Genomic DNA, 13,827 nt, shown 5'->3' on the forward strand with positions numbered 1-13,827 from the left:
TTTGCAAGAATGTAGCCCTACTCTTCACAATTTTGATATATTTATATGCAAAATCAGAAGTGTACAGTCATATTGTGTATCTGTAAGTGCAACCCCCATCCTCTTCAAGTTCTTGAGTTCTTAAAATCACCTCCCTGCCATTCTAGTACTAAGGTCAGAATACAGGATCACTTAGGGAACAAAATGGCTGCTGGAAAGAGAAGGGCTTATTTAAACCTAATAGTTGCCCACGTGGACAGTATGTCCTCCATTGCCACCTAGAGCTTTGGCCACAGCCAGTATCCTTTGTTGCTGCCTATTTCTAGACCTGGACTCTTGTCTTATGCAGATGGTGGACTTAATCCTGAATTGCTTCTCCACTGCAACTGAGAATCTTAAACAAGAAGTATTTAAAGGAATAAGCATTGCCATTGTTCTAATAGCCTTGGAAATTTTAGTAGCCAGGCAAGCAGAGTCTAAAGCAAGTGGATTTTTGGTTTTATTATGGGGGAGCATGGCAACCTGTTCCGTCCTCTCCTTTCTCCAAATAAAGTAAATCCCAAATTGCTCACATGGAGGATCCTTGTTAAACATATTTTGCGCAGCCTAGAAGTGCTAGACAAGCCAGTGCTGAGTCAGGATTCTGCCTGCTAAACTCTGTTCCACTATTGTCTAGGTGACACTGAATATTTGGGGGTACTGAAGAACTTTGGTCAGCTCACAACTGGGGGTGAGGGAGAAGGTTGGAACCTGACAACATAACATAAACCAAACCACAGCAAAGGGTAAGTGAAACTGCAGCTCCTGTAGTTCAAGGGAATAATGAAATGGTGCAATAACATATAAAGGGGCAGGAAACATTAATTTGCAGGGAATATTACACCTAGGGGAATTCTGCACCAAATATTTTAAAATTCAGCACATCTTATTTGTCAGAATAACACAGTATCATCATGCTCCAGCTCTCAGACCCAGGCTCTCTGGCTGGGGGAGCCCTAGCTGCCCCTGCCAGGGAGTGCTGGTGGTGGGGACGAGGGGGTAAGAAATTCTGCAGGAAAAAATAAAATTCTGCAGAGAATATTAATTCTGCATTGTGCAGCATTCCAGTGGGAGTAGACTACACTGCAGCTTATGGTTAACATGAGCCTGCTCTATTTGTGCTAGCATATTGGAATGACCTTCATTTCCACATCTCCCTTGGGATGTTCCCAAGGAGTTTACATAGCCTGTAGGGCGGCCTAGCACCTGCCAATGGGGTACAATTACCCCGACTTTATAGATTGGAGAAACTGCAACACGAAGATGGGGGAATGATTTACCCATGGTCAGAGAACTTAGAACAGGGGTCGCCAACGTTTGGCACCCGGCTCGCCAGGGTCAGCACCCTAGCGGGCCGGGCCAGTTTATTTACCCCCTGACGCGGCAGGTTCGGCCGATCGCGGCCCCCACTGGCCGCGGTTCGCCCTCCCGGGCCAATGGGGGCGGCGGGAAGCCGCGGCCAGCACATCCCTCGCCCGCGCCGCTTCTCGCCGCCCCCATTGGCCCGGGACGGAGAACTGCGGCCAGTGGGGGGCCGCGATCGGCCGAACCTGCCGCGTCAGGAGGTAAATAAACTGGCCCGGCCCGCCAGGGTGCTTGCCCTGGCGAGCCGCGTGCCAAACATTGCCGACCCCTGACTTAGAACTAAACCTCAGTAGCAACCGCATGTCCCCGTCCTCTGCAGTAAATACTTCCCCTGAAAAAGTGATCCGCACAGCCAGCGCAGAGCACCCAGGCGCGGGGTGACTGTATGGAGCAGTGCGAGCGCTGGGACCCAGGGCGGCACTGAGGAGGTTCAGAAAAGCCGCCACCGCCGCTGGAGCAGCGCCGCATTCTCTCTCCCGCGCTCCACGCGTCCACCCCCGAAGAGAGCGCGCGCGCGCGCTGAAAGGCTCCCTCCCTGCTTTTGGACACGCCCATGGACGCGGGCTCGCGCTTGCCTCGCTCTTCTCCCTCAAAAGAGGGAAAATGCGAGGGAGGCGGGGCTCAGCGCGAGACCCGGGATTGGCCGCCGTTTACAGCCTCCCCGCCATTGGCGGCCGCGCTCGTGGGGCGGCACCTGATTGGCCGCCGGGATTTTGGATACCAAATTCAAAGTTTTTAAAAGTACCCGGCAAGCGCGGTAGCCGCCCAGAGTCACTCACCGGCCGCGGTTCGCGCGGAGGGAGCAGCGCCCAGGTACTGTGGCCGGGCCGGGGGAACGGGGCTGAGGAGCCGCCGCAGCGGCAGGAGGTTTGACTTGCCCCCGTCTCAGAGGCGGTGGGCCGCGGGGCTGTGACACGTCCCGGGTCAAGGCGGGCTCGGTGCCCGGGCATCCTTGGCCGGGCTGGGGCGCCGGGGGATGGATGGCGGGAGCGGGGCTCTAGCTCCGGGCCTCGGTTCTTGTGCTGGGGAAACCGAACGTGCCGCGGGGCGGGGGCTTCCCCAGGGCAGCCGCCGAGTGGCACAGACTCGGGTAGCCCGGGGGTCCCTGGGGAGCTGCCTGCCTCTCATCACCCCCCCCCCCCATCTCAGGGCCTTGCGGCCACTTGCCCCCCGGTCACTCCTCTCGGGTTCCCCCCCTGCCGCGGGATGGCGGGCCCCGCGCTGCTCCCCCCAAGCGAGGGTCTCGGCGGGCGGGAGGAAGGCTGAGGAGGAGCCGCGCCGCCCCGTCTCCAGCCTGTCCAGGCCATGCCGCCGGGAGGGGACACTGCCCAAACTGGCGGCAGATTGGCCCCGCGACCCCCTTTTGGGGGGAAACGATTAAAAATGAGGGAAAGAGGAGGCAAGACCTGCCTCAGTGTGAGGATGGCAGAACTGGGGGCTCTTCTGCCGGCAGCGGCCCAGCTCAGGCACAGGGTGTTGGGCATGGAAATAGATTGACAGCTCTCAGACCCTGCAATGTACTAACCACGCTAGGAACAGATGCACTGAGCTGATGTAGCTTAGTGACCCCAGAAGGCGGCAACGACCTTATCTGTGCTGCAACCTAGGCCATGGGGCACCTTTTCTAACCACACCCCGGAGGGGGGGTTCACCTTCACTAATTCAGCTATGCAAGAACCACATCGTTGCCCCATTCACAGTACACAGAGGAAACCAATTATTTTTATTTCACTCCAAAAAAAAGGATATGCATCACCCTAAATATACAGGGGACACTTTTTCCCTCCACCTCAAAAATTTATGGAACACCCTTTTCCCCAAACTCCTGGAAATGCCTATGACTGTAACCACATAAAAATCCTGGAGACTCCTCAGTCTCCTCTAACACATGAGATGGTTTTGCCTTTGTACTCTGACCACATGGAAGGACACTTCTCAGGTTCTTCCCAGTGTGTAGATCACTTCTCTTCCCCACACTATGAACACATAGGAGAAATATCCATCACAGCATACATGGGGTACCCTCCTATTGCACCATTAACATATATGAAGGGATCTTTCCATTAACATTAAGGGATACTTCTCAGCTTCCCAAACACATGCCCTGCCCCTAGTCAACAAAATTGTGCCTTGGGGTGGCTTCTCCTCCCCCTCAACCACCACTTCCTCCCCCTCATGGTGGGGGTTGGGCCACCTCCACCTTGCCTCTGAAGTGTACTTTGGCCTGGTACTCTGTGCAGGAGCCCCTATCATGGTTCTCCCTGCTGGCAAATTAATATCCAAGAAGCAGCATGTCCAGTTCAGTGGCTGCCCGCCTGACTTCTGGCTGCATCCCAGCTGTCCTCCTTAAGTCATGGAACCCTCTCACTAACACTCTGTTCCTTCTAGAGCAGTGGTTTTCAAACTTTTTCTGTCAACCCAGTTGAAGAAAATTGTTGATGCCTGTGACCCAACAGAGCTGGGAATGAGGGGTTTGGGGCATGGGAGGGGATCAGGGCTGGGGCAGAAGGTTGGGGTGCAAGGGTGAGGGCTGTGGGGTAGGGCTGGAAATGATGGGTTTAGGGTATGGGAGGGAGCTCTGGGCTGGGGTTGGGGTGCAAACCAGCCAATGGGAGTGCGGAGCCAGTGCTCGGGGTGGGACAGCACGCAGAGCCCTGTGGTCCCCCTGCCTAGGAGCCGGACCTGCTGCTGGCCACTTCCGGGGTGCAGCACGGTGTCAGAACAGGTAGAGACTAGCCTGCCCGGTTGGCGGTGCTGTCCAGAGCCGCCACGACCTGCAGTTTGAAAACCACTGTTCTAGGGGCCGCTTGGAAATACATTGAATTGTACCATGGCGTTTAAGACAGGAAGTGAGAGTGCCATTATATCCATCCTAAAAGGCAGGGGAAAAAAAGTTTGAGTGAATTATTTTTAGCACAATTATATCCAGGGTAACACTCTATTCTTATGAAAAGGTGCTGTTGGAATTTTAATTATCACTGGTTGGGACCTGAAAGGCATGCACTCAAGCAGTAGAGTGCCCTAACACCATGCTGGAGTATAGATTCAGAACTGTCTCTGGAGAGAATGCCACATTTTGAATCACCTACTTGACTTTCTACAGCACTGTGTTGTTTTCCTCTCCCAGGGTCTCCTTCAAGTACTGACTTGGCCCAACTGTGCTTGGCTTTTGAAAGCTGGCAAGATACGTGGTTTTTTTTCGTACTATTTTCAGTATGTACTGTTTTGTGTGGATTTGGAGAAGAGCTAGCTATTCATAATAAGATCTGATGGCACTTTTTGCAAGAGTTAAAAGTGATGCCTGTATTGTATCCAAATTACAATTGGGAAATTGCATTCTGCCCACTAACTCACTCTCCTGCATATTCAGTTGGAGAAGTTATTCAGTTTTGTTCTGAAAAATGTATAGTGGAGTTGGTCTAAAATAGCTTTTGCATTTCATTCCAAATTGGCTGCAGTCAAGTGGTTCAAATGTGCTGTGAATGTCAGTTTTGTAAATGATAGATGGAATTCCCAGTTATGGAATTTGGGTCTTTGTGGAGCCCATTAAAAGATCTGGCTCTGACTAAATTCAGACAGTATAAGTAGAACTTCAGCTCAGGGACACATGCTCACTCAATCAATGCAGGGCAGCTGGCTGACTAGGCACATACCAGATGGTCCAAGATATTCTGGAGTTTCATGTCTGCAGGAGAGAAATAGAGAAACTATAAAATGGAGTTTATCTACTATGAAAAGAAATGAAGTGGAGCTATGTGATACCCTTCCCTCCTTCACAGCATTTTTTTGTAAGGATAGACAGGAAAGCTCCCCCTCCCCACTTATGCTATCTAGCAGCTAGTGAGAAGGTAGAACTCTCCATCCCAGACATCTCAGAAGGTATAGGAGAATAGGTGTGTATTCTGTGGAAAACTGGAAATTGACACAAATTGTCCATTAGTGTAAGACGCATGGTGAAACATTCAAATACATTTTTTTTACTTGCTCTTTCATTAAAAAGATCATCATAATCTATTCTGTAGTATTAAATTTGATACAAACATTTATTTGAATGTTTTTCTTTAAGAGTAAAGGCCTGTTTGGAAAGGACGGATGTCTTGTATTGATAGGTTCTTAGAGCATTTCTATATAGGATGAATTTTAGATGGACAGGTGAGCCAAGTAGTTTGGCAGGTTGTCCTGGTATTTATATGATGGTAAATGTCTTCCAATTTAAACATTTTCTTCTTGGAGTTGTGTACTTTTAGCATAGGGATTAGTGAATCCTCTTGTCACAGGGAATCTCATCACTTAGGTGGAAGCCTACAATACTTGTTTGCCATAGAGAAATGTGGATTAACTGTGCAACTGACTTGCTCTGGCTAATGCTGTTTTGGATTAATACTTTTTTGTTTTGTTGCAGGATACAAACCAGAAAATAATGAAAGCAAACCTTAACCACTCCGCCAAAATGAAATGTGATTTTAATTGTAACCATGTCCGTTCTGGACTCGCACAGTTAAAGACTGATGCAGTAAAGAAAAGACTAGAAGAATCCTCTATCTCGAATTATGAGGAAGGGTCTTGTAAAGACTGTGTTAAAGAATCTCAGAGGCTATTGCATAGTGAACTGCAGAACGCAACCCCCAGGAATTTTGACCACAAAACTGAAGGAAGGCTTGTACATAACAAAGAAAACCAGCACGTATTGTACAGATTTGGTGAAGGTGCCTGTGAAATGGAGGCATTAGAAAACAGTAGGTTTAATGAGGAGAGTGGTTACTCCTCTATGTTGAGCAGCGAGTACAATGATCCAACAGAACATGAGGACAGTATACTACTGGCGGGAAATATATATGGCACACCAAATCACTGTCTCATGAACCAAAGCCAAGCACAGCTTTCCAAAAAAACCTTGCTACCAGTTACCCATTTTGAAGAACTGGTTTGCTCAACTTTGAAAAAAAGTGGTAAAAGAAATCTTAAATCATGGGCTATTGTGGACAGAATTGTTTCCCGGGGAAGCGTTGGACTTAGGAATCTAATTGGCAGGAAAATGGGATTAAATGCAATAGATATTCTTGGTGAACTCTTCCAAAGGGACCTCAGACATCTTTTAGCAAACATCTTAAGACATCTTGAGGAGATGGACTTAATAAAGTAAGTTTACTAACCTTGTGGGAGTTTGTTATTGGGAAAGGGATAGTGCTAGTGGGAAGCAGAAGGGATATCTTCTGTCCATATGAGCTTGACTTCTGCACATTGGTTAGTATTATGTTATAACTTCAAAAGTATTCTAAAAAGTTGCATTACTCAACATGATGCATGTTCCTATATAGTAGTGATGTGCATCTTTCATAGAAAACTTATAATATATAATACTCCAGCTCTACAAAACTACCATGAAAAGCTACCAAAATTTGCTCATCCGCCCTTACCATGACACAATGTTTATTTGCTGTTCAAAATTTTAAAAAATTTTCTTCTTCATTCATATGGTAAGCTCATTGGGACAGGCACCCTGTCACCTTTTATATTTGCACAAGTCTAGGACATTTTGAGTACTGCCAGATATAAATAGTAATGAGGTGATGGAGTAGCCTGCCTCTTGAAAGGGGGGGCGGGGAGGAGGGGGAGGGTGTGGACTCAGTCTCTTGAGGACACTTACATTAGTGGACTAGATCTTGGACATATTGTTGAGCAACAAGTTTATTTTTTACTTTCAGAAGTTGTTAAGATGTTTGTGTTTTCACTACAGTGTGGCTAAAGTGAGTCCAACATGGAAGAAAATTCTAAAGGAAGATAAATGGGCTTTCCAAGTGTATAGTAAAGCAGTGAAAAGCCTTTCTGTAAGTTACTGCATTTGATAACTTTAAATCTGAATCAGTGATATACAACCTGTTGCCTGAGGGCTAGCTGTGGCTCTTGAGGATGAAGATCTTAAAAAAATTATTTGATTATATATTGAAAATGTGTTCTCTGAGCTGGGTCCTGTGATATTTAAACTGAGGTGTTGAAATCTTGTTCAGGTTGACATCCTTTTTTTAACCTGAAGTGCAAACCTGAAAAATCTGAACTAAAAGTTCACTTTTTGGTGGAAAAGATACAAACATTCCTATTCATCACAACAAAATATTAATGAAAAAATTTTGTTGTTTTAGAATTTTGCTGTTGACTCAATTGCATGATTTGTCTAAATGGTTAAAAGTTGTGGTAACTTGGAAATAATGTTCAGCATAATTGAAGACTATTGAAGTTAATGGTGGCCTAAACCATGTTGTCCCTTGGATGTTTAAAATAGGGCTATCCATTAATTGCAGTTAACTCAAGCAATTAACTCGAAACAAATTAACTCGATTAAAAAAATAAATTGCTGTTTTAATCACACTGTTAACAATAATAGATATCAATTTAAATAATAGATACCAATTTTCAAATATAATTCATTTCAATTACAGCACAGAATACAAAGTGTACAGTGCTCACTTGCACTGTAAAAAAGAAATAGTATTTTTCAGTTCTGCAGTGCAATCTCTTTATTGTGAAAGTGCAACTTACAAATGTAGAATTATTTTTTTTTACATAATGTTTTGTTTTTGAGTGCAATGTAAAACGTTAGAGCCTACAAGTTCGCTCAGTCCTGCTTCTCGTTCAGCTAGTTGTTAAGACAAATAAGTTTGTTTATATTTACGGGATGTAGTGCTGTGCGTTTCTTGTTTACAATGTCACCTGAAAGTGAGAATAGGTGTTTGTATGGCACTGTTGTAGCCGGCATTTATGTGCCAGATATGCTGAATACTCCTATGCCCCTTCATGCTTCGACTTGTAGATTGCACTATCTTTTGCATTTTCACGATAAAAAGATTGTATTACAGTACTCGTATGAGGTGACCTGAAAAATACTATTTCTTTTATCATTTTTTCAATGCAAATATTTGTGATAAAAAATAATATAAAGTGAGCACTCTACACTTTGTATTCTGCATTGTAATTGAAATTAATAGATTTTAAAATGTAGAAAAACATCCAAATATATTTATAATAAATTTAAATTGGTCTTCTATTGTTTAACAGTGTGATTAATCACATTTTTTAATCTTGCGATTAATTGCAATTAATATTTTTAATCGTTTGACAGCCCTACTTTAAAATAGTAATGAGAATAGCTACTTACACCAAAGGTACAGGTAAAATGATAGCCACATAGTTTACTATCAAGGTTTGAAAAAATTACCATGGACTTGCTAGCCAGAGAAAAGTTTACAAAGAAAACCTCAATACTTTATTTTAAAGACAAACACAGCTACTTTACATCAAAGTAAAATTTTTATTCTGACTGTTACTTAAAGAGGAGCCTTGTTAAAGCTTAACCTCATTTTACCTCTTGACAGGATGGTTGTGTACAGCCCTCAGAACATACTGTAACAAGGGAATATGTTCTGTATCGAGCAGCTTTAGCTTCTGTTCAGACAGCAGCCCCTCCAAACAGCTCATCCAAAAAAGCATCCAGATCCAAAGCATCCAACCAGAGCAATCAAAATGGTTCTTACAGCCGACACATGGAGTTTTCTGAGGTAATGCTGATGTTTTTATTCCTTTTCAACTACTGATGTGCTGTCAAGAATAGCACATGAGCAGGTTTTAACTCGCGTTTCTAAAATGAACACCACAACTCTAACCCCTAGTAACACTTTCCAAGCATAACTGTCAAATTTAGATTATGGAACCTGTTTTTGCTGTATGTATAAAATTGAGTGGGGAGTTATATAATACAATGGGATGTTCTTCATTGAATAAGAAGAATACTTGGGTGTAAAGCTTAGCTCAGGGCACAAGCAAAAAGTAATTTTGTGGCTTCCCCCTAATTGCCATCTATGCACAGTGTGTTTTCCAAACATACAGTAAGACACAGTCCCTGCCCTCAAAGAACTGTCTCACTTTGTAATATAACATGACTAGCAGTGTCTACTCAAGAAAAGTCAATGACTAATAGGCCTGTACTAGCTTATTTTTAAAGATTGACATATATCCGCATAACTGTGGAAGGAAATCTGTATATTGCCTGCCCGTGCTATGCTTCTCTTACTTCTAGTTGTATGGAATTGAAAAAAGACTCTTTTTCAAAAAATGTACATACTAGCATTCCTTATAATGAGACTGCTGAAACTTTGTGTTGTATTCTTAGCCCCTTTACTCACCCAAGAGTAAGGCCTCACCTACTCTGCAGCCTTCATTGAAGAAGCCTTTCATAACACAGTTCATCTTGTATAGAAGGGATCATAGCCATGCCTCTAAAACTAGGCTAAATCTGTGTTTCAATGAAACTTCTTGACAACTATGTTTTAAAAATGTTGTTCCCCAAATAACAGCATTGTCAACCAGATGGTGAAACTGACTAAACAGACCAGTCTATCTCCCAAGAAGCATAAATGGTGAAAAGAGAGAATTCTAATTACTCATTAAAGATAAATTGCAAATACATGTGCTGAATCTCCCCCCACACCTCCCCGATCAAGTTGTATGGAACATTGAGCATAGTTTTGTGTGGTTTCTGTGGTAAACTGTATCTCTTGTTTTGTCTTTATAGTTTGCCTCAAAATTAAGACTAATCTTTTCCTACTTTGGCCACAGGACTGTTGTCCTTGATGTGCTGAATCGGCACTTTAGGACCAGTGGCTTTTGCTGTTCAACAGTGTACTAACCTCCAAATTTTCCAGTTCAGTTCATTTGGTGTCTTTCAAATCAGAGTAGTTTCTTACTTCATTTTAGTTGGGTGTATTGCTTGGCTAATAGCTGCTGAAAATTCAGTATTTTACCTGTTTAGAGATGATTTTGAGGTTAACCAAGTGCTTCATAGTTGGAATAAGTTACAAATATTACCGTCCACGGCAAAGTGTCCAGGTTAGGCGGATCTGTTACTTCATCTGATGATACATTTAGATACTGACTTCACCAATACAAACAAGTATAAAGTTTCTGTAAACCCACATTCATAACTTTCAGCGTTGCTGTTCTTTTGCTGCTACTTTTAGCCATTCCACATCAAACTCTAGTATGATGTTTTCCATAAAATCCATAAGACTAAAATTGAAATGTAATCTGAAGAGTGATTAGTGATTGCTTCTGTTTGAGTGCCCAACTTGAGGCATCTTTTGGGAGGCAGGGGCTGATTTCCAGAGGGTGGGTGCTCACCACTTCTGAAAATTAGTTCTATTTACAGCGTTTTAAGTTGAATGTAATTCTAAATGGATGTTGTCCCTTGTGAAAGTAAATGTAGTTGAGGCCCCATCATATATGTTCTTTAGATGAGGGCTGAGGGATCCAGCCTTATTTGTATGTATTTATTTATTTATATATTTATTACTCTGCAATGAGAGACTTAGTCCAATGTTCTGGTTACCCTTGACAATGTTTTAAAAAGTGTCTTAGATCTGTTTCCCTAAAATTGTATATATCCAATAGCTCATTAACAGTATAACTCTAGTAAGTTGATTAACCTCACCACAGAATCCCCACCAGAGTTCCACACCACCATTCTCCAGCTCTTTCACTCATCCTTAGGGAGAAGGGAGAAAAGAAGGGTCTTGCAACATTCCCTGGAGACTAACAAACTCAGGCTTTTATAAAACAAAGGGGAAGACTTGGTGTTTGTGTATTTACTTGTTCCAGTGATAATTTCACTAAAAATAAATGTATATTTTCCCAATAGGCTGCCAAGACCTTGAAAAACACTGAAAGCCTTAAGGTTTGTAGTCGCTGCAGCTCACCTGCAAAATATGACTCCTATCTACAGAGGGCAACATGCAGCCGTGAAAGCTGTAGCTTTGACTTTTGCACCAAGTGCCTGTGCTGCTACCACAATTCCAGAGACTGTGCAAGTGGCAAACCTGTGAAATCAAGTTCTCAGCTAGAACTTCTTCCTGGCACCAAAAAGAGCAAACAAAATTTGCGGAGATTGTGATCTGTTGTGCTGTCAGGAGCAGCTATTATATCACCAAGGTTAATTCAGAGATGAAAGTTATCCTAAAGAAAAGTGAATGTGGAAGTGGTTCTTAGTAAATATCTGTTTTTAAAAAGAAAATAAGTTGAATATATTCTAGATCCATTTCTCAGTTATAGGCAATTTTTTAAAAACTTTTGAGAATTTTCAGAAACTTGTCCATACCCAAACATGTTTTTTACTGATTTTATAAAATTTAAAAGAAAATTTTGGATATGAATTCTACAGTATCTTTTAAAAAATGTTCTTAACTATTAACTTAAAAAAAAAAAGAGCAAGGTTAACTGGTCATTTTTGGCAAGTATTCCTACATGTCTGAAGCTAGCATTTTTCAATGGCGGGTGGAAGAAGAATTGTTTTAAGGATTAAATTTTGTTTTAATTAAATAATATTTGATTTTATTGCTCCAGAAAAGTCTTTTAAATGAGTTTACAGTGGAAATTTGAATTGGAGTGTGCATCTTAATGAGGTCCTTGTATAGTCAAAAAATTGTGGGACTCTTCGTTTTAGAGTACGTGCTTTGCGTTTGAGCTGTTCCTCATCAGTCTAAAATTGGAACTGTACGTTAGTTTAATTTTCAAAACACTAGCTGGTCTGATGATTTACCTGAAATTAATCTTGGATTTGACTGGTGTTTCTTCATTCCTCCCCTGCTGGTATGATCAAGGAGCTACAAACTGACCTAGGACTCTTGCCATACTGACTCCATCCCAAAAAGTAAAAAATATATTGTGACATTGCTAGAGAAATGGTTTGTCACTTTTCTCCAAATTGTTTGTTAAATTTTAGGTGTTTGTATATATGTAAATATGACTTTAAATATTTGTCCGTCTACCTTTTGTACTGTAAATGTGAAAATAAATTAAAATGTTTTCAACAGAATTTAATGTAGATGCTCTGTAGTTCTTGTTTTTGTTACATCATAATATCAGTTCTAATATTAGTTCACATCTAACATTTTTTGGGATTTCCAATCCCTAAAAGTTTAATTATAAAAAAAAAATTCTACATTCCCTTTTTTGTGTAAAACTCACATTGAATCTATTCCTGAGGTTCAGGCCATCTGCAATTCCCATGAAAGATAATGGGAAGTGAGTGCTCATCACTCCAAGAACAAGCCCATGTGGAAGATCTACTGTGGACTGAGTAGTTTGTGGTCCTAATTTTCTGGGTCCAGCCCACAGACAACTTGTCACTATCGTTCTGTGGTGTTTAAAGGCAGGCTCTGAAACAGAAGCCGACTGACTGTGCTGCCAAATGTAACTACCTGAGTTTTGTCAACCATCGTGGGCCGCTACAGCCTCAGTAGATAGATTTCAGACACTGAGAGAGCAGCACAGTAGGTCATATTTAATTCAAGCCTTCCTGTTCTTAGTGCTTGTTCATAGAGTTCTGTCAGAATGCTGCATCCTGACTTGGTGTATGCTCAGCTTTTTTCTTAATTTTGCAATCATGTTGGGAACAGTAGTGCAGATCAACCTCTATCATGTTAGTCACTGTCTAACATTGGTTAACTCAGACCTAAATGGTTAACATGCCAGTGTCTGCCTGAGCCTCATCTATACTAGTGCTCCTACAAGTGGAGCTATAATGGTAAGAATATTTTTAAGTCTAATGTAGACATGCTTTTCTGGCCAGGGGAAGAATAGTGTTTGCAGGGGAGATGGCCGGGAACTGGAAAAGATAAGGTTGCTTTAGTGATTGCTTTTTCATATAGTTGTAAGATGATACATTGAGCTCAATACAAAGATTTATAGTTTAACAAACTCATGGATTGTAAAATATGTTTTGTTGTATCCATCATGTTTCACAGTTATAACACTTTCTACAGAACAGACATTTTGGTTGGGGCCATAGGACTTCCCCTTCTTCTGCAGATCTCTGCCAACAGAGTCAAGCATTAAGTCTCGGACCTTTTTGGCAGAACATTCAGATGTCTTAACTCAAAACTTTTCTATGCCTGCTTTGGAACTTAGGTTTATTTAGCCAGCAAATTTGCCTTTTGGAGCAGTCAGACTAAGGAGAACACCTATCTTGCCAGCGGGACCCAGTTCTGTAGATGTGCTCTAATGCAGGCCATTGATAGGTTGGGTGCAGGACAGCACTCAAGAAAGCCAGGAAAGAGGCAAGCATGAGGTTTTGTGAATGAGCAGGAGCCATGCAGTTTTGGCTATTAAACATGGGCTACCTAAGCAGCTGACCTGGCTTAGATGTTTAATTCCAGGAGAAGTTCACAGCTGAGGATTCCAAGTGGAGTGCGGTGCTTATCTAGCCCACCAACCAGGTCAGTCAGCTGCTTAAGTGCCTAAGCCATTCTCAGCATTTTATTCCTGGCTAGCTTGGGCAGCTCCCTGCTCAGCTTGCTGGCTTCTGAGAATTCCTTTCTTAGGGCTTGTCTACAGTGTTAGTGCCCACCAACTGGGGGGTGAATTCTACTGCATACCAGCGTGTTGTGTGCTAATATG

The 13,827-nt window shown here is 42.8% G+C and overlaps 1 protein-coding gene across 2 annotated transcripts; it reads left to right on the top strand.

The window, feature by feature from the left end:
* The first annotated feature begins 680 nt into the window (after nucleotides 1-680).
* On the top strand, nucleotides 681-12,210 carry FBXO5 (F-box protein 5). 2 transcript variants are annotated; one of them, XM_024212364.1, is made up of 5 exons: nucleotides 681-764; nucleotides 5,786-6,522; nucleotides 7,121-7,211; nucleotides 8,754-8,936; nucleotides 11,072-12,210. In XM_024212364.1, the coding sequence occupies exons 2-5, from the start codon at nucleotides 5,804-5,806 to the stop codon at nucleotides 11,321-11,323; spliced, it is 1,245 nt and encodes a 414-aa protein (XP_024068132.1). In that variant the 5' UTR covers nucleotides 681-764; nucleotides 5,786-5,803; the 3' UTR covers nucleotides 11,324-12,210. The 2 variants fall into 2 exon arrangements, with proteins under 2 accessions (XP_024068132.1, XP_024068133.1); XM_024212365.1 differs by lacking the exon at nucleotides 681-764 and adding an exon at nucleotides 2,147-2,196.
* Nucleotides 12,211-13,827: the final 1,617 nt, after the last annotated feature.

The sequence above is a fragment of the Terrapene carolina genome, unplaced genomic scaffold, assembly GCF_002925995.2.
Source record: "Terrapene carolina triunguis isolate 2854851 unplaced genomic scaffold, T_m_triunguis-2.0 Scaffold85, whole genome shotgun sequence".
NCBI lineage: Eukaryota > Metazoa > Chordata > Testudines > Emydidae > Terrapene > Terrapene triunguis.

Coding starts and splice junctions, on each gene's coding strand:
- FBXO5 (XM_024212364.1), top strand. CDS start 5,804: ATGAAAGCAAACCTTAACCACTCCGCCAAAATGAAATGTGATTTTAAT. Junction 7,212..8,753: donor AAGCAGTGAAAAGCCTTTCT/GTAAGTTACTGC, acceptor ACCTCTTGACAG/GATGGTTGTGTACAGCCCTC. Junction 8,937..11,071: donor GACACATGGAGTTTTCTGAG/GTAATGCTGATG, acceptor TTTTCCCAATAG/GCTGCCAAGACCTTGAAAAA.